This window comes from Eurypyga helias, unplaced genomic scaffold (genome assembly GCF_000690775.1).
Source record: "Eurypyga helias isolate BGI_N326 unplaced genomic scaffold, ASM69077v1 scaffold14238, whole genome shotgun sequence".
NCBI lineage: Eukaryota > Metazoa > Chordata > Aves > Eurypygiformes > Eurypygidae > Eurypyga > Eurypyga helias.
This window is the reverse complement of record NW_010265148.1, coordinates 39,872-64,578: the sequence shown is the minus strand read 5'-3', so window position 1 is coordinate 64,578 and position 24,707 is coordinate 39,872. Positions and strand designations below refer to the sequence as shown.

Genomic DNA, 24,707 nt, shown 5'->3' with positions numbered 1-24,707 from the left:
TGAATAAGTATTACTCCATATTTTCTTGAAAATGAATATACAGGTTCATAAGCCATTTTGCCTCTTGGCAAGTGCTCCATCAACCTCAAAAATAATAGATGTGGGTTTTTATTAAATAAGTTGAACCATTTTTATTATTTTGGTGCTCATATACATTACAAACATTTAAAAATTTATAAACCCTGGATATGGTTATTAAAAAAATGTTCACAAAAATGTTATAGTGAAATGTGTGCTCTTCATACCACTTCCTCTAAAACACAGTTCTTGAAGATGAAATGGTTGATAGTAGCTGGGTTGTTCTTATGTTGTACTTACACATTTTCATTTCTCTGGTTCTTCAAAGATTGCCTGATGGCAGTATGACAACTTAGAGAAGTTGTTATAGTCTAGAACTACTACTTTCTGTAAAGGAAGGATCTGTGCTTTTTACAGTATAACTGGCTTTTTATTAATCTTGTGCAAACCTAATCTTCCAGTATGTTAGTGGCACAGATCTTTAGCCAACATCAAGCAGGTAGATTTGCTTTAATAAAGGCACTTAAAAATGCAGTGCAACTCTTCTGTTAAATACTTTGCAAACAATCTTTGAAAATATTAAACATGAAAGGTGAAAAAGTGCAGAAGATGATGAGAAACAAACTTATTCAAAGTTCTGCTTAGGCTGTATCTGAATAAAAACCAGATTTGTTGCATAGGAACAGGGTAAAGAAAATGACTCCAATGCTGTTTGGTCTTAATATTCTGTTCAAAGCAGTAGATTGATCCAGGCACAGAATGCACTTGATCTTGGACTCTGTGGTATCTACAATCAACTGGAGTTAGAAGCAGAGCAACACACAAGTCCAAAATACAATTCTGCACTGCTCTGCCCCAATAGCTGCTTTAATGCATATAACATTCTGATGTAGTAGCTAAAGATTGCCTCAGACAAGCTAAAGACCATAAAGCATTCATGCAATAGGAGAGGAATAGCCATACAAGTTATAAAAAAGAGAAAACAATATGAACACAGGAGAATAAAGAGTAAAAAGAGAAACCAGAGGTAAAAAAGGGACAGAAACAGCAACATCTTAAAAATTTTTACAGGTAACTAGAGGACCTATATAGCTGACAAAGAGAAGCATTTTGATTTTGAAGCAGTGTAATTCCTATGGTCGTTTCCCCCTCTGGTTATTTGTCATGAGAGAAGTATTTTGCTACCATGAGGAATTAGCTGCTAACTAACCAACCCTTTCGTCTCAAACAAAATTACATAGGCCTGTCAATGAGCAATCTTACAGGTATAAACAAAAGCAATATTTACTTGCAGAAATTTAAACTTATGTTATGAAAAAATAAACCTTTTAAGTAATTTACCTTGGCAGATTGTATAATGGGGCCATTCTGAAACATGCAACAACAGCCCTTTTACGTTGTTTTGACAGGAGCTTGTGCCAAACAGCTTTCTTCGACCTCAGTGGTTGTTCAACCTACGGGAAAATATCTTCTAGCATACACAATGGAAAGCCTTCACCTTTTATTAAAACTTTTGTCTTTAGCTCATAGTTAATGTAGTTAGCAAATTAGAAAATGTTACAAATGCTCCCATCATCTGAAAAAAAAAGCTCTTTTTTTTCTTTTTCTTTAATAATAATAACAAAATACTGGGGTCCTTATATATAGAACCTCTGAATTTATACTCAAGATGCCATAATATCTCATGTGTGGGACTCCTTGGTAAAAATCCAAAATGGTTATTTTTTCTGTTTCTGACTATGCATATTCAATTACTCATGTGAACAAATTTCTGTGTGATATCACTTGTGAATGAAATGGATTATCTTTATGTGGGAAGAGTAAAAATGCCTTTTTGTAATTCAAAATTTGCTGTAACATCCTCAGGTGCAGAAATAGGAGTCAGGCTAAAAGTAGTATATTAAAAATAAGTGCACATGCAAACATTTCTTCCTAAAATTACAGTTTTCAGCTACTGAATAGTGATGATTTGTATACTATACTTCTTGCGACTGTTCACGAAGTTTTTCAGAGGCAAATACATCCCCAGTTTTCCCTGAAGCTAAATCAAGGAACTTCAACAGATTACACTAAAAACTTAGCATATATACACATCCATATGTGTGTCTGTGCACATGCACACATGTGCAAACACAATTTTTATCTAGAAACTTTAATAATGAGACTCACTGAAATGGAAATAATTTCTGCAAGAAAAAAACTTATGCAACTTCAAAACACAGTACAGACATTTAACTTTACCTGTTCCAGATGATACAGAGCAGCTGATATCCTCTGCACACGTTCCACATTTCTCTCAGGGTCATTAGGTTCACCGCTTTTCAAAATGTCCTTGTACAGATTTAACTGCCATTTCACAGCTGGATCATCAGACTAAAAACCAACACACTTTGTACATAAGCTGCTGAATGAAGATACTGATTTTGATAACCACAACTATTATTCTCATAGTATAATAAAGAATGTTATAGATACTTGCACTTCATCTGTCCCCTTTTAGTCAAAATTAATATCTGCTAGCTGCTCAGAAAAATGGCATTAGATTCTCTATACTGCTGGGTAACTACTCAATTTTTAAGCATGTTTCTGTATTTTTATTTCATGCAACCAAATAAAGCACCCTGAGACTTCTGTATCCCATTTAACTGCATTAAAAATAAGGAAGCACATTTAGTACTGAGATTGAGTTTAATTCCTCACTGGATTTCTGTACCAACAGCTGCTTTATGGAGTCTATAAAAGACAACTGGAATTTCAGTAAGGGAAGGGTTACAGCCAAAGGTGGGTTTTTTTGGTGGGTATTTTTTTTTTCCAAGACAGAAATAGAAAAAACACATTAGAATTACTTAGTGTGTCCAATTTAAATTTATGTAAACACAGATTTATAACAACCAGACAGTCATCTCCTGTGACAGATAAATGAGTTACTCCTAGTACATTCTAAGACTGTAGGCAATGATCTAAATTATTTATTATTGACAGAATGGTGAGGATCCCATTTTGGTATCACCTTGACAGTGTATTCAGCATATAAATAGCAGCAACATAAATGTGCTTGTAAAACTCTTAAGTGTTAAGATGACACAAGCTTTTCTTATTTTATCATAGTCACTTCAAAATGCATATATTCTTAGAAATACTGTTTAATCATTACTGCAGTTAAGATCAAGAAGAGAAGCTGAAATACTATAGTCTTAATTTTATTTTCTTCTTGGATCGAGTTGATTATAAATAATTATAGCTTTAAAACTACCAACATCTCAATTCTTTACACTTGTCCCATTCTACAGGACTTCCTGAAGCTTGAAAATAGCAGCCAAAGTTACAAATAAACTAATTCTTGCAATGAAAAAATAACAAAGAAAAATGTTAAAATAGCATTTTTTCTAATAGCTTTTTACATTCTCTTTCTAAAAAAATTATTTTTACATATCACAATAAACAAACGAATTGTGACTTCTATGTTTTAAAAGTGCATATCAGCATCTTTAAACAGATTTTTTTATATTACCTTTTCCTGCAAATGTAAGTTGTTACGTAAATGTTCTTTGACTTCCTCATCAGTGTCCCTCTGTAGAAAGGTAGAAGTATTTTGGAATTCAGATTATGATACATCTCATAAGAACATGTACAGCTTAGCACAGCTATTATTTTAATATTGAAAACTAACCTTTTGTTTTCTAAGTACAGAAGTTAGCAGAAGGGCATGCAACAAAAGGCTTTGTTCAATTTTGACCACAAAACAAACATTAAACTTTGGAGAGACTTAAAGCTAGCTAATGGTATTTCAGTATTTGTCCAAACAAATATGCATATGTAAAAAAGTACATTATATACAAATGGAAAATAACATGGAAATGATGCCAGATGTCTATACACACCACTTCTTCTTGTGAAAGAAGAATTAACAGCTATAATTTCTTACACCACATTGATATATTTAGTTATATTAACTACTTAGATATCTATGCATCAAAGTCCAGTCTATAAAGTTCTGCTTATTTTGCACTAAAAACTACTACAAAGTATGCACTTACATGGCTGTATCTCATCTTAGCCAAAGAGATGAGCTCTTGATCTCCAGGAGTACACATATTCAGACCAATAGGAAGCATCTTTTTAAGTGCAGCTACAATCAGAGATGTTTGTATGGAGTATAAATCCCCTCTACGTTTTGATTTCTTTCTCTCTTGATCTTGTCCTCCAGACTATAATTAAAAAAATAGAAAAGTAAATGAGTGTAATTCTCTCATCAAACACTTTTCCAACATGCTCTTACCCTAATGGTCCAAGGAAACCATGTTCCTGGGGTAGTGCAATTCACTGAAAATGCTACAGTAGTGGAAGGGTGTACCGTCTTGAGTGGGTAAAGTAAAGGAATACTTTTGGTGTGCGCTAAACCAGAAATTGTAATAACAGTAACATTTTAATAGCAGCAACATACTTTTGTGTGCATTCATACATATGCATACATATGACTATATTTTCTGGATCTTACCTCTCAAATCAGAAACAACCCTAAAATTAAAAGCTGGGTCAGACTCAGGGGACACTATTAGTTCTCAGTGTTACAGAGACAAATTCAGGATGTTTACATCTTTGTGAGAAACTTACACAAAGCTAGTTATCCAGAGTCTGAATGAATTAATAGTCTGATTTGTCTCACCTGAAAAATACCACTATCTAAAAGGCTTTAATTTAATGCAATAAAATGCCAATAAATTAGTGTCTCCGGAAAAAGCCCTGCCCTTTAGCTTTGGCTTATATAAGTAACTCTAGGATGGAAAACTAAGTCTTTTGCATCTTTGGAGATCATGAGTAACAGGAAAAGGAAAACAATAGAGACAGAAAAGTAAACAGCAAAACGGAATAAAATTTGTCCTATCTTCTTACAACAGACACTGTACAACAATATTTCACACACAATTTTCCATTTATGAACCAAAATCTTTAAACACAACCATATATTTAATGAACATATAGTAAACAACAACAACAACATAAAAATAGCCCAGTTCTGAATTCTGTACCTAGATTAAACTCCTACTACATTCAAGGGGAGTTTTGCTAAGATAAGATTTCAGGACTAGGCCTCCAGGCTTATACAACACTACAAAATAGCAAATGTTTGCATTTAACCCTCCACATCCTTTTCCCTCTGTCAATTTAGTTTTACTGACTACTGTTTTTTATAATACACTGTGTAGTTCAACATAATGATACAGCAGAATCCATTGCAATTCATTTTATACCAATTATTACCACACTATTATCATAGTCATCACTGGAAGTAAAAAAAGACAGATATATATATTCCACTCGGTGGTAAATTTTGGCAAATTCTGTCTTCTAGATGGTGAATCTGTGTGTATGTAGCTGGTGTTGAGCATTTTGCAGGTCAGAGGGAACACACAACGGATGTGGCTTCCTTTCCTAAGGAACTAACAATTGCAAGAGAGTACTTTGCCTCAAAGCTTTGCTTTTGGAAGTGCCTTAGAAATAGCAGTGATGTAATGGCTATAATAGTGATATTATTTGTACTTTACATTGACAGCAGACAAACAAATCCCACAATGTATCACTATATTCCAGTGGCGTCACTACGCATCTTAAATAAAGAATAACAAAATATATAACAGATATATTAAAAAAAAAAAAGAGAGCTACTGGTTTACTGTTTTACTGTTCTGCATCTTTATGCTTGAGGACATCTTAAACATCCAATTTCCTTTACTTTAATTTGAGATTAATAACTACATATGAACAAGATGGGTGAACCTTAAGACCTGAACATTTTTAAAACATGAGAAGAAGATCCATTCTGCCTTTGCCATCATACTCTGCTGTCTGTGAATTCACAACTCCTGCTGATAGATGTCTAAGTAGAGTCGCATACAGAAACAAGTGACAATAAAATTGTTTTTTTCAGCTCTAATATGCACCTATATAAATAAACAAAAAATCGTCATTTCACATGTAAAGAACATTACATTGGATATATTTTACCTAAATAATTAAGTGTCCTAAAAGGACCTCAACAAGAAGAATGATATAATCTGGTTGCTTGACATCACATAAGGAACTTACTCATCTGAGGATTTAAACATATAAATGGACATTTCTTCAATAAATATTTACAGAAAAAGAATTACAGATTCTCCAGTAGATTGAAATAGTTAAATATAAAGTCAAAAAGAAGAAAGAATTAAAAAAAAATAGTTAAGATGGAATTCATATTACCAACCATCCTTAAACCTTCAATTCTCCAAGTTTATCATGACAGCATTCATTAAATCCTACTCTATATACCTGGGGAAGTTTGACAATAGCAAAGCGTGAAATCAGGTCTATCAGTTTAATAAAATGCTCACTTTTAAACTTTTTTCTCCAATTTAATTGATTAGAAACTCTTCACAGCATCACGTGTGCTTCTCAGCACACAGGGTGAAGGGAAAGATGTAAGGGGTTTATGCTCCATTTTGCTGTTCCTTCTGTTCCACCAATGGAGAACACACCATAGGTCAAAAATTACTCATCTCTGTTAGAAATCCATACTAAAAAAGATATCTGCATGATGCAAAGGAAGGTGAACAATGGTTCACTGGAGACAAAGAAAGCTTTGAATACATTAAATACATAAAAGAAACAAGGATTATTACAAAGCTTTGTCGCACAACACATTTTCAGTAAAGATCATTTTAATTTTGGAAGAGAAAGAATTTGAACTCTATCTTATTTAAACTTATTGGTTCTAATACAATCTTCTATTTATCTACAGACAAGGTATAGATTATAGCACTTTTCTCCCATGTATTTTTCTAGAATATCGTAAGCCAAATAGATGTTTCTGATGACTCTACTTAGACATTGATTTTACAATTTCAGCTCAATGTATTAGCAAAAAATTCAGAATGAAGAAAGACAGCAGAGACAGAATGTACATCTAAAATAATTACAAAAGGTAACTCTACTACATTTTCACATTAAGTAACAGGTGGGAGTACCAAAGGGAATTTCAGCTGCCACTCTAACTCAGAGAAAATTTATAGTGAGTGGAACCTCAGCCTTCACTTTGTGACGCCACTGCTATGAACAATGGAAAGAATGCTTGGAGCCTGATCATCACTAAATCTAAAACAAAGACACATCATGCACTTTGACCTGTACCTTTACTTGCATGGCCTGTATGAAGGAAAAATAAAGGGAGAAAAACCATAAGTAAAAGAGATGAAAATACGATAATTTTATAATTTAATAATAAACTTACTCAGCTTTATCAGGACAATAAAAATATTGTACGTTTGTAGGTAAACCAGTACACTGTAAGTGTATAAACGAACGAGTCCTTAATGAAATAATTTTTATTCAGCTTAATCCTTATTAAATGATTGAACTTCTGAATTTATCTGTCATTATTCAACACTACCATTTGTTGCTTCAGCACATAAAGTAGTACATCTACTAAGTAAGTACATCAGTAAAATAATTATTGTATTTTTCCCCAATATTGTTATAAAGAGGAAGATGCCTGGAACTGTGGATAGTCCAATAATGAAGAATACTCGCATTTTCACCAAAAGAGCTCTTTCTACCTCTTTTCCCCACCAAAATATGATTGCGAAAACTTATGTTTAGAAACAAAAATCAAACTATCATTGTGAAGATGCAGCATTTTGTTTCTAGATGTATTTTCCCACTGCGTAGCTCATTAATATTTTGAAGACAGCCTGAGAGGACACTTGGCTTAAGCTCGTATCTCTTGCCAGTACCCATTTTGAGAACACTATTATAAACCCAACTGTAACTCTCATACATACATAGAGGGTTTTTTCACTGTTTATTGTGTTAATACCATAAATATACTTAAATAAACCTGTGTTCCATAGTCAACACTGTATTAGCATTGTGTCAGGCAATCTTAAGAAGATAGCAACAAACCCATGTAATTATGGTAAAATGGCAAAGAAATTCAACTGTTACTCAAAAGAATCCTTGACCAGGCATGGGAAAATACTATAGAAAACTTTTGGTTAAAAACAAACAAAAAAACCCCCCCAAAAACCCCAAAACAACAAACCACAAATCTTCCCCCTGCCTTTCTGTGATAGCTGAAGTAGTAACTTTGTTTTCTTGTGATACTTAAATTAGTCCCAAATGTTGAAGTCAGTATATTATTAAAATCTCTTTTTATAGCCTACTATATTTTTATCACATCGTGAAGAAAATAATCTACAAGTCAAAAAAGACTAAAAGACTAATAATGAAATTAAGCATCTTAGAATCTGCAATACCTTATGCAGACAAATAACAAATTTTAATTGAACATTTCAATGTAGATGCTGTACAGACATGGCCCAGCATATATATGCTGAAGGGAAAGACATGAATTATATTTCATTTATTAGAGATGACCATAAAGTAATCCACTTATGATTTACCCAAGTATATCTAAGGGAAATGTATTCTATGCAACTGAATTAGTCTCAAAGAGGAGATCTAAAATTCTTGTAGAAAATGCTAACATGAAATCCTCTAATTATGGTGTATTTGCAAATAAGATGTATTATATATTACAAATGGGCACAAACCACAATGTTGTTTTGTAATATGAACTTGGATTTTATGGCTGCCTCAAACTTCTGTAATAGGTCGATCAAAATGCTTTTAAAAATAGATACAAAAAAATTAATAATGAGGGCCAGTCAAATAAAACTTCAGTGGGATATGCAAGTGTTTAGCAACTGAGATTATATATCCATCCACGCATTCAGATTCCAGCATTTACACAGAAAAATTGCCCACATATGTATTACACATTTATTATGTAGACGTGAATGTATATATTTAGTCTTTTATACCAATTACCTGTAAAACACAATAGGACATCATTGTATCTTAATCAAAATGCTACTTTACCAACAAAACTATGAAGGGTTCAAAAATAACAGATTAGTGGAGTTGAATGTGTTTAATTTCTCCATTTCAACACTTGTTTCACTAATCTGTTATTGTAATGCAATCTAAGTTACCAGTCTCTCTCGGACTGAAAGTTCTCTAACTTACCATTCCCCTCCGAGCAATCTGCTGCCATTTTTTTAGAAAAGAAAAATTAAAAAACTTGCTCAGCTGTTAATACATTTATTCGAGAAAATACTAACAAAGTTAATATTATATAATCAAAATACAATGGGTACTTAATCAATTTATTTACTTTAATGGTCAATCATTTGTTACCTCTGCTACTAGCTACTGATAAATAATGTAATCTTAATCCTTTATCCTCTGCATATTTTTTTTCTGCATATGGCATGTAAAAATCTAGAACCTTTCATACATGATATATCACACCTTACACACTGGTACTACCACACTATCTTGTGTCTTAGGAAAAGTACTAAGTCTCTGTTGTAACATAGTCAATTGTCTAAAGCAGTCTGACGTCAGCATGGAGCCTTACTCCTTTGAGAGACCCCAGCGGTTCTGTCTTGGGCCAACTGTTCATAGCCAATGTTCATATTCATAGTTATCTGTACATTTTCATGCTTGATAAATACTGGATATGATTGCTTCCACTAAAAATGTGAATAAAGAGGAACTGGTGATAGAAAGGAAAGGGCTAATTATTCTGTTAGCATACTATTTCTTGAACTGAATGTTAATACTAAAGCAAGAAATTATAAAAACAATGTTCTCTAATGTCATGTCTGCTATAGATTATTCTCTGAGGATATAGATACCAAGTATTAAACCTTGTAAGAAACCCTGAAATTCAATTACTTAAAAGATTTTCTTGTTCATTCTGAACTATGCATTCTTAAAAAGTTATTCAGATGAAAATGTATGCTATGGTTTTAGAGCACTTACATTATACATTATGAAATATTCTGAATTTCCTGCTTTGAAGTCATATATACAAAACCAATACAGTGCTATAATTTGATATTAATATGGTTAAAATATTATATGCATATAAAGAAGTTTAGAATCTCCCTGTACTGTATACTCATATGTAGAAAAGTGCTTTACATATGCATCTACATCTCTGTTATGAATAAATATAGTTATACAAGGATTTATACATAATATATTTGTACACTGAAGTATACACAACAGGCATTTGAAAATGTAATCTCATACCCAAACCTTTTCAAATATGGGTCAAATAGATTCTTGATGTTAAATTCCTATTATTTTACCCAAATTGGAACAGTATACCTATTCTTTATTTTGTAAAGATTTGCTTTGTCATTCCTTCCATGCCAGACTACCTGAAATATGACACTAACAGTTTACATCATGTTATCATATTATCAATACTGCAGTGAGACACAATTTAGATGAAATATGAAACACCTGATTATAATTTAGCATGTTTAAAGAAAAAAAAAGCAGAATTAATTCTTGGTTTCTCAGGTGAATTCTAATTTATAAATGTTGAAGTATATGTATTAAATGTATGCATAGTGATTACCATACAATAAAAGTATAGAGCTATGAGTTAGATTCTGTTACTGTGCACCTGATCGTCAAAAAGCTTGGACTGTGCCCACTTCTTGTCTTGCTAATGACAATAACACAAACATTTCAATACTATCACGTAATTTCAAGGAGCTGCATCTTGAAAACAAGAAAACATGTTGTAAATTTCCTTTCCTCCAAATATGAAGGAAATTTTTTATATGGTTTGACTTGCTGTTCAGTGCCAGTCATGACCTAAGGATGAACAGAATATCTGTTATTTTTGCTTGCAAACTTTCCAATACCAGGGTCTGGCTTAACTAAGTTTCAGAACTTAAAAATCACGTAATAGAAAAGCAGCAAACTTTTTAAAGATAATTAAGAAAGTTAATGGCACATTTTGTCTGACTTGGACTTAGAGTAGCTAGGTTACAGACATTTAAAATACAGTGATAAACAAAACAGTAAACCCCACCACTTCCCTAGAACAATTCCAAAATAGGGTTATTCCAAACACATTACAAAAATGAATAAAACAAAGGGTTCTTTGCTACATTTACTAACACTGATTTGGAATTTGACTTCAAATAGCTATAGATGAGCAAGGCAGTCTTCCTCAGCTAATGTCAAAGCAGCATTTTTCACCCTGACAACATGCATTTTCTCTATTATACAGGTAACAAATATAATTTCAAGCCATCGTGTCAGCATCTTGTTGTATTGCAAATGAGCAAAAAAAAATTAATGTGGTCATTAATAAGAAACAAGAAAAACAGTTCCATATGTGGCACGCTGTATGTATGAATAAAGAGGTATATGCAAAGACAGCATTTCTCCATCAAAGTTGACAGAACAATACTGACTGACATTCACAAGAAAATGATCAGGCAACCAATATTTCTTCATTTGCTTTTATAAAATAGTCCACCTTTTTTTTCTTTTTCTGAAAGATCAACAACCCATATCATATATCACAACGCATATACTCTTATATGTGTTACTTTCAGATCAAGACCTTTATTTTAATCTTGTGCCTTTGACTACTTAGCAGACATTTAATAAGTAACTCTAAGGTATGTAGCCTATATGTTGCATAGTAGTTGTCGTGTCTATCATCAAGAACCAAAACTATTTTTTGTTTCTTCTACCAGCACAGCAGCTGCAATCTAAATAGATTTTCATAGCGTTCTTACAACATATTAAACACATACTGAAGATTTAACTGATCCACAAATTTTTATTAACTTACTTTAGACATCTTGCTCTTTGTGTCTCCTGTTAAAAATGCCAAATTATTGATTTCATTCTGAATAACAAAATTTTGTTCTTCTCTTTTGAAATTCTGAAGATGGGGGGAAAAAATGTAATCAGAAGTTTAATTCATCCACATGTACCACATTTATTTTTAAAGATAGAATGAAATGGAAGAAAAAGTATACATCTTATCTTACATGTGATTTACACCACAGGATAAAAACTTCAGCTACCATTCGAAAGAGTTCATCAGAATCTGCATCTGGTTTCTTTAGCCAGTTGGCTCTAGTTACAAAAAAAAGGGGAAATTTAAGATTTGAAATAAGACAACCAAATACAACAATGTTTAACAGATCAGGTTACATTTGTGTAGTTAATCTTGGAGTTTAATAAGAATCACTTCAAATTTCCATGACCATAGTTAGAGAGAGACCATTTTCCATGGTAGTTTAACTTGTCTCCAACAAAGCTCTTAATCTTTGGCTACTTATTTCTGCCTGCTCTTCCTCCATATGGTCCCAAGACATGGTTTTGTGCCTATTCTGTGAACCACACTAGAAATCAAATATGGCTGAAAAGCAAAACTCTCCAAGTATTTATCTATTTCTTTTTTTTTCCTATATTAAAACCTCATTATCAAAACTTCGTGCTGATCCAAAAGAAAGCACTATAATGGAAGAGGACAGGGAACAGAATGAGTGAGCAGAGCTATGAGGACTAACTGCTTTAGTTGGTTTATTTTTATAATCCAGGAACTAATGCAACTTCAGTCTGGCTCTGTCTGGACAAGGATGCTCAGAAAACTTGGGCAAATGAACTAACAGATGCAGCCCTCTTAAATGTCTCTAAATTAAAATGTATTAATATGACCATACATAAATTGGGCATCTGACAGCAGACATGCAAGAAATTATTATAACTTATGCTTATTAACTCTATCTTTCAAGTTGCATTTATCCACAGCCCAATTATATCTGTGCTTTCTAAAAATTGGAAGTGTTTCCTTGACAACAAGGGCTGACATAGTAAAGACTTGAGTTAATTTAGAAAAAACAAATAACTCTCAGTGTACATTGGTTCACAGCATAAATGATTGTGCATGCAGTGCAAATACTCCTAACTAGACCAATACTTACTAACACCTAAATAAAATTAAAGTGGGCAATGAATGAATAAAGAAGAATAATGTTGTTAAGGATAGGATTAAGATACTGTAAAAACTGAGATACTATAGATAATTTAGATACTCTTCTGAAGAACATCATGGGATCATGTTCTGAGACAAAGGAAGGGGAAAGTGTAGGCACAGAATAATCCTTCAGTAAATGGCTGAGATGATTACTTCTGGTAATTCCAATGGCAGTACAATGTTATCCAAACAGTTTTTATTTCCAGATTAAAAAAAAAAAAAAACAAAAAACAAACAAAAAACCCCAAAAAAACCCCAAAAAACCACACAACAAACCCACAAACAAACAAAACAAAACCAACAAAAAAAAAAAAACCCACAAAAGTTTAACATATTTGTGGTATTACCTACAAATAGAGTGATTCAATTGAGGCAAAACAAGTTTTCAACCCTTCATTAACAGGTAAGGGTTTTAGCCAGTTTTTAAGTTTTGAAATGCATATTCATTTGTAATATCATTGGACTGCGGTATCATATATAACAAGTCTGTTCAGGATATGCGTTCTCAACGATAATAGTACAATTACAGGACAACCAAATAAGGCAAATACATGTGAGAAAAAGTTGTTAATTTAAGGTACATCATTCTATAAATTAAGAATCTTAAAATACTCAGGATATGATTTTCAGCATAACATTAAATGCATTGTGTTCCAATTATCTTACGATGAAATCCAGCATATTAAGTAAAAAAATATTAGGTTAATTATTACTTTTTATTTACCTGTTGTTGTCTACATAACGTATCAACATTGGATAGAAGGCGTAAAGGTCTCGACAAAGAACAGCAAACTCATCAAGAATGAGTAGCTCAGCTTCTTGAGTGTCAGTTTTACTATCTGCTCTCAGTTGCTCCTCTTCCATCACTATCTTTATAGCTTTCTTCTTCAATTTCTCCAGTGTTGGAATAAAGTGAGTTTTGAGCAGATCAGGTCTAGCTTTGCTGATGATGGGTTGAGCATAAACTATACATAAAAACATAGATAATCCTATGATTAATGCACAATTTGTGGTTTTCATTATATTAATATGAACTCTGCAGTGTTAGAAAACATAAAGGTCATAGTGCTTCACACATTTCTGGAGCATCACAGAATCAGTAACAAAACTATGAAAACAGCTTTGTAACAACTGAATGTATTGCGAGATTAAAAGATAGTTACTGAGAATTCAGATATAATTATTTCAATTTTATATCAATTAAACTAACGTGGTTTTGGCAGGCATATGTCTGTAACTTAGAGCCTAAACAAAGTATGGATTGAGACACAAAGTCCTCACAAAAACACAGTTTTAGGGTTTTTTGTGGTTTTTTGGTTTGCTGTGGTCTGTGGTTTTTGGTTGTGTTTGTTTTTTTGTTTTGTTTGTTTTTTTAATACAATGTCAGAAAACAGTCAGAAGACAGTGTTCTGAAAGAATTCCTTTACCTCTTTTGTCTTGGGCAAGCTAAATGCAGGGAATGAATGGGTAATTCAACATCATAAATCTATTTTGTACAAGCATTAGTAATAAAATGCAGAACACCTGAGTCAAAAATCCTTGCAAGAACCACATTAGCTCCTTACATAGATAAGCAGCCACTACAAAAATGCAAGCAGTGGTCTCTTCAACTAAGCAGAAAATTTCTTAATAAATTTTAATGGAATTCTTCTTATTATTAAAGACCTTCCAGGATTTAAAATAATACTAAAAACCCAGTACCAATAAGGCATTAAAATTTAGCAGGAAACTATTACCTTTACATAGATTTTCTTGAAGAACCTTATTGCATATTATAGAATCATAGGATAGTTTAGGTTAGGAGGGACCTTAAAGACCACCTAGTTCCAACCACCCTTCCACTAGACAAGGTTGCTCACAGCCTCATCCAGCCTGGCCTTGAAAAATTCCAGGGATGGGGCATCCACAGCTTCTCTGGGCAACCTGTTCCAGTGCCTCACCACCCTCTCCGTGAAGAATTTCTTCCTGATATCTAATCTAAACCTCCCCGCTTTCAATTTGTACCTGTTACCCCTTGTCCTGTCACTACAGGCCCTTGTAAAAAGTGTCCCCCCCCCCTTTCTTGTAGGCTCCAGTACTCTATACAATAGTACAGTATACTCTTACACTGTTTAGGATGAATGATAAAAGATAGAGTAAATTTCTTTAGCTAGCTAGCTACTAAGTCTTACAGGGCATTTTGAGAAATCTTTCTGTTCTTGTAATAGGTAGGACAGTTACTCAGATAAAACAACTAATTCTGAACCCATGTTACTCCTGAGATTATTTCACCACATATACTTTCCCTTTTGTCCTGATATTTCTTGAACAGAACACACAGAACTTCTACCCTCTACTGCAATACTCATTTCTTAGATGTCTTGAAAATCAATGGAATTCACAACTCCATATTAAATGCTAAGGCTCTTATACAGCACACAGAGATGGTAAGATTTTAAAAATGCATTGTATAATGTACAAAGCTCTCTGCTTACGGTGATACGACAGTGCATGCATAAAAATAATAATAATAATATAATGTTTCTCTTATTGTTACTTATGTACTCTTTATCCTTCTTTCCTGCTGTTTTTAATTACAATTTATTGTTATTATATCACTGGGTAGTATGGTAATTAAATATTTGTTAGGTACAATTATTCTTTAAAAATATTTACCATACCTGCAATTCTTTTCATCCAAGATGCTTCATCTATTCCCAGATTATTGTTAATGATTTTCAGAATGTTTCCAAGAACAATGCTCAGATGCTCAGATGTTATCATTGTACAGCAAGGCCCAGCACTTTGAGGAACACTCTCAGACCCTCTTTCCCACCAGTAGGATAAATAGTTGCATAGCATGGGTAAGATAACCTCAATTACATGAGGCATTTCAGTATATCTTGCTCCAGATTCTGCTAAATCATTGATCTCTTTTATTAGTCCATCTAACTGTGGGATCTCTGGACACATCTCTTCTACTGTATCAGGCATACCTAAAACTGCAAGTGAGGGTAGAAAACCAAAAGATTAATTTAAATAAGAGATAATATCTATGTGCATCTGTTTTTGAACCCTAAATAGAAATAACATTGTCATTCATTGTTATTCTGTCACCATGTTGGGCAGACATAACTAAAGTAAAACTTTGCGGTATACATGGGACTCTCATCTCATAAATTATGTTTTTTCTGATGATAACGTGCATACAACACTGATGTAAACAATAACTTCCATAAAGCTATGGCTTAACCGTAAGGTGTCCTGCAATTATCTGGTGAGAATGCCAGCTATGTAAAAGTGCAGAGCTGAGTGCTTTTATCAATATTGGACAAACTCTGGCCATTGTTTCAATAATCATTCACAACTTTCATATCAATTTGCAAAAGATTAAATCCACCTCAGGAAAAAAGGAAAGAAACAGCTCAACATTATGGGTGAGATTAATATTAAACTGTACCTAGTTCATGAACTCTGCACATCTATGTCTCAACTAAAATGCCAAGAGAGAATTCCAGTTGTCAGATGCTTGTATTAGAAAATGAAGGATGCTTATTCAGCAATTAACATCCCATCATAATCTAATGCCAGTCACTCTAGCAAAATTATTCTTCCACCAGTGCTGCTTCTATAAAGTAGGGCTGGCAGGAAGGAAAGGCTAGCACAAGCTTTTTCATAACTGCTTTTATATGGAAAAACTTATGAAGCATATGATGCAATCAATCTACCTACATCTGTTTGTTTGTTTAAAGGAACAATGATTTTGGCAGGTAATGACTCTTACACGTATCAATGAGGAAAATAACGAAGTACTTTAAGATAAGAGAGTCCATCAAGAGTAAGTCAGCAGAGAAGCAAGTGAATAAAACCTATGGAGAAATACTCATGCTCCTTTGATTAAACTTTCATGGAATCAAAGTCATACTCTGTCAGGAGTTCCCTATACCAAACTTCATTGGCCTGCTGGTGAGACAACAAAAAATATAGATAATTTTCCTGTTTACATAAATAAGATATTACACCTCTTGCATGTTGTTAGTAAGAGCACAGTTGTACAATTTGCTAAAGATTTTTGTAATGTAGATATGATCTTTGATTAAACTTCAAATATTACAGCATGCAACTTCAGAAAAGAATTCAAACGTTCCCAAAATAGCAAAATATGCTGGGAGAAAGGGAACTATGTTAACACAGTCTCAACAAAGCAGAGCAAGGCTAAAATGACAAGTAATGAAACAGCAGCAGTAGGAGTTCTCTACTGAGGCATACATTTGGATTTTATTATCATTATGATTATTACAGTTTCTTTCTAATACTATCAATTGGAGAGGCACAAACACCTTTTATTTTTTGCATGAGGAACAGTACTTACTTGCTCTTTCTCTTGCACTTTTTGTGTTGAAAACAGACAGTGGGTTGTAATGGTTTAGAGAAGGTTCAAGGAACGCTACTGGAATGGCTGCTGCAAGAGATGCTAAGCACTCACCAAGTGCGGGACGCTGCCTGTATATGAAAGACACTAAATGTTACCTGAGAGAGAAAGTTTTTCACTAGGCTTTCAATGTCTAGCATGCATTATATAGGAGCATTTATTGCTGATTCAGTTTATCTTTTTATTACATTAGGAACTATTTCACTAATTTGAAAAATTTCATGAACAAGATTACTGGAAATTACAGTGGTATAATAAACACAGTAGTGTTGTGGGTTTTGGTTTTTTTTTAAAATGAACAGAAAGAACAAAACACCAAGTATTGTATATTAAATGTAAACTGCTCCGCAGTGCAACTGTGCAACTACAGACTAGAAAACATGCCTAGACTATGAACAATGAATAGATTAGTAGCTGCATATTTTTATTATACCTTTGGTTTGCTTAAACAAGGAGCAAATGTATATAATCAATAGTAATTTGTTTTGGTAGTCATACCCTTTTTCAAGACTTCACTTCTTTTCTCTCTCTCTATATATATATTTATTTTGCTTCACACACAATACCATTTACATAGTCAAATGATGAGAAACACTACTGCTACTTATCAAAGACTGATTTCATGACTTTATGGCATTCTGTGCAGCGTGTTCTGAAAAGGACAATTCTGCATTCCCCTACACAATCTTCTCATGTTCCTGTCTATTCTGTGCTAGCACTAAAACTCAGATAGCGTCTTGATAAGCTGGATGAAGGAACTGGTTCAACTAAAGATAAAACTCACCATAAGAACAGTACCAACCAAGCCAAACCAGCATCAACAACGCATGCTCATCCTCTGTCTGCATGAACACTGTTCACCAGAAAAAAAAAGGGGTGGAAATGTACAGATGAAGGTGCAAGAGATCCTGAGAGAGTCCTTTTCAGCTTAAGACTAGACTCACACTGGTTTAAACTAAAGCTAAGGTACTCTTTTGAAGTTCTACAGCACGTGTTTTACAAGAAGCCTTACAGATTTTGTTACATTTGACATACAGATTGGATAAAGACAGCACACACCTTTCGCCCTTGAAGCTCCTTGGTTGTTTTGGAATAGACATGGACCTGTTGGAGCAGATCCAGAGGAGGGCCACAAAAATGATCAGAGGGATGTAAAACCTCTCCTATGAGAAAAGGCTGAGAGAGTTGGGACTGTTCAGCCTGGAGAAGAGAGGGGTCCACAGACACCTTGTAGCAGCTCTCGAGTACTTAAAGGAGGCTTATAAGAAAGATGGGACAAACTTTTGAGCAGGGACTGTAGCAATAGGACAAGGGGGTAATGGTTTTAAACTAAAAGAGGGTAGATTCAGACTAGATAAAGAACTTTATATGCTGAGGCTGGTGCAAAACTGAAACAGGTTGCCCAGAGATGTGGTAGATGCCCCAACTCTGGAAACAAACCATCAGGTTGGAGAGGGCTGTGAGCAACCTGGTCTAGTGGAAGGTGTCCCTGCTCACTGCAGGGGAGTGTTCCCTTCCAACCCAAACTATTCCGTGATGCTTCAACTTCCAGGAATAACAACAATCTTCTTAAGACTCCTTGGTGTCAACAAAACCTTCATAATTTTATTACCTAAAGTCAATGATCGTGACCCATCTACTACCTCCTCTTCAACTGTCTACGTCAATTTTTATTTCACAACCATGCTGGAATGTAAAGAGATATACAACTATATACACCTTAAGCTCTTTTGCTGCAGGAGAAACAAAAGAAATTGGCAATAGCAATGTCGTTAGAGAATTGTAAAACATTGTAAAAAAGGACTTTTGTTCACTTGGATATTTCATGCAACATGATTGACATAATATTATTCTATTTCAAGGGTGAATACTTATTCATTCTCAGTACAGAATTGCTAGAGTTTACTGTGGCTTACTGCTGTCAAAGAATTGGAAAATGCAGAAATCAATTACTATAAAAGTAAAGACAAACTTTGTGCTCCACCTATATATCCATGTAGTTTCTACATTCTGACCATCCATATAGTGCATATTTGGCAATAGAATACATGATGCATTAGTATAACAAATAGCAAGCACAGAACCTTTCATTAAAAACATATTTTTGATAATGTTAAGGTTCCTACTATATTTAAGAGCACAGCAATTTTCTTTTCCAATTTAAATTGTAATGAAAGATGCAATATTACATAGATAGGAAATTTCATAACTTTTCCTAAAATGGAAACTATTACATTTTTGCCTTCTGTTGGGTCAAAAAGGAAAAGCTTGCTCTGTGCATGTGTATGTACAGAAACACATATTGAAAAGTAATTTGAAAAGACTAACATCAAACACACTGAGGCTACTTAATCACATGCATGACAATGTCATAATGCATACCCATCTTTCTATATGAAAGAAGCCAGAAGAAGAGGTGGTGAACAATTATACAAAAAGGCTAAGAAAATTACTCTAAGTACACAGGTATTTTCTGTAATATGGAAGTCCTAAATAGGAGAAACCAAGGGAAAGCCTAAAATTTCACAGAATGGAAATGAGGAAAGCTAAAAAGAATTTCAGAGCAGATAGTCACTGAAGTAAGAAGCAAATAGTATAAAACAAATCACTCAGGGAACTGAGTGGTTCAATAGAATTAATGGAGTAAAAGGAACTTAACCCTTCAGACAAAAAATGTTAGTAAGACAACTAACTGTAAACATGTGCTACAAAGAATGAGGAATAACTATCAGAGGCTTATGTGAAAGTCTTGGAGGAAGTGGAAAACACAATATAATCTAATCAATCTAGATTTGGAAAAATCAAAGCAAGATAAAAGACCACCAACCGACAGTAGTCATGATGAAGCATTTCCTATTACACCATTCTTATAACAAACTTTCTTATGTCTTTGTCAGACTTCATTCTGAGAAGCCGCAATTAAACCAAATTGAAACCTTAAATTGAGCAATCTGGATATGTACGTACGACTGAATACATCAATTATTTTTTTCATATTTAACTAAATATATAAAAAAGTGCTATAATTTCTTAACTTATGCAGAAGTTTGTATATCTTAATATTCATACAGATATTTCATAATTTGTGCTAAAAATCCTTTAGAAATGTGTTACTATAAACTCATCAGGCAAAGACCAAGACACTAAAGGGACATAGAACTTTTGGGTACCGGGTATGAAAAGGAAATTTTCAGCCCTGAATTTAGAACCTACATTTCTGATGCAGTGAATGAAAGAAATGGATACCTGGGTATAGAATTTTAGTCAGAACGCCTATAGCAATAATACTACACTTGCCAGTAGAGCATTAGGGCTCACAGTACGCAAGGACTACTGCATTTTTCATCCAGTCCTCAACATTTATGAACCACAGAGCATCTACAGAAGAAAGGTCCACAGAGATATCAGAAGCATGTCCAATGTACTAAACAAACTAAATACTTTCTGTACAAAGGATAAAACCCTTGACAATGGAAAGGCAGCAACAGCAATCCAACTTAGTATCAGTCCTGATCCCCAGCAGCCAGAAGTCTTGTAGAAACTATTTCAGCCATGAAAAATTATATTCATCTATGAAAAATGAACTATGACTCATCCTGAAATGGAAGGTAAAACTTCTTAATGTCCCTGCCAAAATTCACTAGGAGAAAAGCTGCACTTTAATCCTAAATTTGAGCACTGTTTTAGTTGAATAACTGTTCAAGTCAGCTCAATCATTCACTTCTAAGTTTTGCTGAAATATTGAGCAGTGTGTTTGAAATCCTACCTCCTACTTAGACACTGATGTCTGCCTACAGCCTTAATTTAAGAGCCTGAGTAAGTCTAGTGAAAACCAAACTAAATTAAATTCACAGTTGGAAAACTCTCACACGGCCTTAGGAGACTAATTCATTTCCTCAGATGTTTCTGAGGAAATAACTCTTCGCTTCTAAGACAACTGCAGTAGGAAAGGTTGATGCTGCTCACATCAACGTTTAGTGTAACTGTCCAGTGCTCATAGCTCTTGCCAATCAAGTGGAGGTTGATGCGATGAATGCTCCTCATTGAAAGGCACCTCGAACACAACCACCTTTTATTTCCTGTGAGAAGATGCTGACTAATAGTTAGAGTAGGCATAAGGCACTTCCTATTTTGCCTACCAGACCTGTGTCAAAGACTATTTTCAAGCCCAGAAAGAGAAGAAAGCAAGCATACAGCTTTGTAATTTAGAGATTTATGTATAAATGGCTGAATGTGGACATACAAAAGAATGAGCTTGTTCACACATGTACATACATGCAGAGTGGGTGGAAGGAGACAGTCTGTCCACCAGACTGCTCTTGCATTTTGCATAAAAGAATAACTGAATAAACTGAAAGGAAGGAAGTGGAGACCAGCATTCCTCATACTAGGCAAAGCCTCTCCCAACCAGACTACAAGTTGTATTTCCTCCAATTTAGTCTCTCTCATGTCCTGTGGATATTAAACCTTTCATTGTAATAAAGACCATGAAAAGTGCCTAACCTAAAGCCTTCAGAAGCATAAGGAAGAGTTATGATTGCCTTGGCTCCTGCCTTGTGACAGACAAACAATTAGGCTTCTCTTTTCTGAAGTAACAGATACGGATTTGAGCCTCTTTTAATGGAAGTGGATCTAAAATCCAGGTCTTGGAACATATCATAGCAAGTAGACCCTACTTTTTTAAAATGCAAGTAACTGCTAAAGTGGTTTCCTTTGTAGAGTTAAGGCTGTAAGACTGCTCTACATATGCTCAGGATTTTACGCTCAGGACAACTATTTTGAGAACTTTCTATAGACTAATGTGTGAGACAGATGCAGCTTACTTAGTACTCAGCCTACTTAACACAAAAACATGGAGTAGCCAAACTTCAGGAACATTAATGGCAACCCATGGAAAAATTTAGCTTTCCCTATGGGAAAAATAAATTCCCTGCAGATAAACTACCATATATAGGATGAGATGTTTGCTTTCACTTAGTTTTGTGTTGGGTTTTTTTTTGTGTGGAATTAACTCTGAGATATGGGCAAATACTTTCCAGTTAAAGTGCATTTTAAACATGCTCACACTGTTTCAGATCCACCTTTCATTCAAACTGCTTTATTACCTAAACAACACACACCTAAAGAAGAGAAAATTTTACATGCTGAGTTTTTCACTCAATACCTTTCAACATAGATGTTCTTCCCAGTCCCAAGGGAATAGAGGCTACAAAGAATTCTGTAACATGAAACTTGTACATCACCCACTACAGGAAAATAAGAAGTAGATTATCAGTATTTATTCAACTAAAGAATACTTTCTAAATATTAAACATCTGTTTTACTCAATCTGATAAATGATGTCTAAAACTTTTAGCATACGTATCACTGAATATTCTTGGCTGTCAGTACTCCACACATATATTCTGATTGAAGATATTTATCTTCAATTTTTCTAAAACCTGATCTGTCATCTACATCAATTCCAAAACCTAACAGATTATCAGACATTCCATAGGCCAGCAGATACTTGCTAATAAGATATTGCAGGTTATCACACTTGCAGAGTATAACTTTAAGCTGAATCACATCGGTCCATGTGTATAACCTCTAGGAAAATGACCTAAAGGCTCCCCACCTTTTTAAAGAAAGTCTTTTAATGGCTATTCAGTCTTTTAATTGTCTTCTGCTTTGGAATTGGGATCACTCAAATATATACAAAATTTTGAAACAGCATATTGCTGAGTGTCATAGAGGCATTTCAGTAATTTTAAACTAAATGATGCTAAAAATAAGGAAAATTTAAATTAAAAGTACTTTAGTGGTTTTCAAATGTAAGAAAAAACCACAAGGAATTAATAATGAGTTGTCTCCTTCAATCTAATGAAGTAAAAATATGTAACAAAAATAAGCATAGTTTAATTTTGATAGGAAACTAGTCTCATCCACATAGTTGGTAGGACAGAACTTTAGGGGAAATTTTAATTTCTCTGTCTGAATGTCTGGAGAAATACAGTATATAATTAACTTAAAACTTACTGAGTATTATTTTTAAACATGCGGTAGAAATAAGCTACTACTCAGGTCCAGATTTAATGCTGGAAATGCGTGTGCTACTGAAAACAACATTTCATTTCATCCTTTGAATTCACGTACTCATTATTAAAAATTATTTGTATTAGTATAACATGGTAAACTTCAAAAATAAAGTAAAAGACTTACAAAGTAAATCAATTCCAAACTGATATTGTGAAATATGTTCAAATATTGATGTCAAGATCGGTAACAATGCTACTGTAGTATAATTGATATTCTGTGAAACACCCTTGATTTGGGTTCGTGAATGGGTAAATTTTCCAAGTTTAAGATTTTCTGAAGTTTTTTCCAGGTCTTCAGCTGCATTTTCAAAAAAGGCACGCAATCCAGCTTTAACAAGCTCAGATCCTGATTTCATAACAGTTCTAAAAAATAGTAAGGGAAAAATATTAACTTTGCATTGATGTTTAGTAGCTGTATAGATGTATATGTACATGTTAGTTACATCCTATCAGTATTTGGAGATACATACTTGTATAGTGAATTTTGCATTATGAACTGAAAAGGACGGTTACACCTACATGGCAGTATAAGCAACAATTAACTAGCAGTATTTCATACAAAATAATAACAACACACAACTTGCTTCCTCAGTCTTGCCTTTCCAGTTTTCATGATCTGCTTTCAAATAAGATAATGCCTTCTCAGCAAATGTCATAGGTGGTGAGAAAGCTCTTAATAACTGTTAATTCCTAAATTGTTATGGGAGCTACAGTAACTAGTTGTGCAAGTCAGGATACATGCTTAGCTACCTTCAACACACCCTAAATCTAGAAAATTCAACTGCAATACAAGCCTCACAGTCCCTTAATTTTTTTTTTTTTTCACTCTTCTCCAATCTCTTAATGAAGCTTTCCAGCAGGGTTATTCATGAGTTCATTGTCAGACTGCTGTATAATATAACCAGGCCAGAAAACAGCTCAAATTACAAAAGTATTCTGGCCTGTGTTTTAATCCATGTAAGCACTTCGATGACAAACATTAAAAGTTAGCAAATGAAACTATGTCCATATGTTAATACATTCTGCACACTTCTAATGCTAAAGTTTCCAATATGCACTAAACTGTCTCAATATTTACAGGAGTCAGTACTTGCAGTTCCAAAGTTTATGTCTTTTATATCTCCCAATAAAGTCTTCAAATGTTCTTGGAAAGGGTGACAAAAATTTTCAATGTTTTAATGTCAGGCATTCAACAGAAACATGGAGGTGAAACACTTTAGACGAAATCCTCTAATACTGAAGTCAGTTTCTGGATTATTGATACTGCTAATATCATTAATTACAAATAAGGAATAAAAAA

General features: G+C 33.8%; 1 protein-coding gene across 1 annotated transcript in view; it reads right to left on the bottom strand.

The window, feature by feature from the left end:
- Positions 1-24,707, bottom strand: part of LOC104513314 (ryanodine receptor 3-like) — a gene marked incomplete at both ends in the record, with an annotated part of 83,105 nt that overhangs the window by 20,303 nt on the left and 38,095 nt on the right. The window contains 12 exon segments of the mRNA XM_010156636.1: positions 1,360-1,472; positions 2,260-2,391; positions 3,530-3,589; positions 4,056-4,226; positions 7,186-7,200; positions 11,726-11,818; positions 11,928-12,015; positions 13,644-13,884; positions 15,580-15,900; positions 17,271-17,401; positions 22,495-22,576; positions 23,532-23,770. Of these exon segments, the coding sequence (XP_010154938.1) occupies positions 1,360-1,472; positions 2,260-2,391; positions 3,530-3,589; positions 4,056-4,226; positions 7,186-7,200; positions 11,726-11,818; positions 11,928-12,015; positions 13,644-13,884; positions 15,580-15,900; positions 17,271-17,401; positions 22,495-22,576; positions 23,532-23,770 (1,686 nt within the window).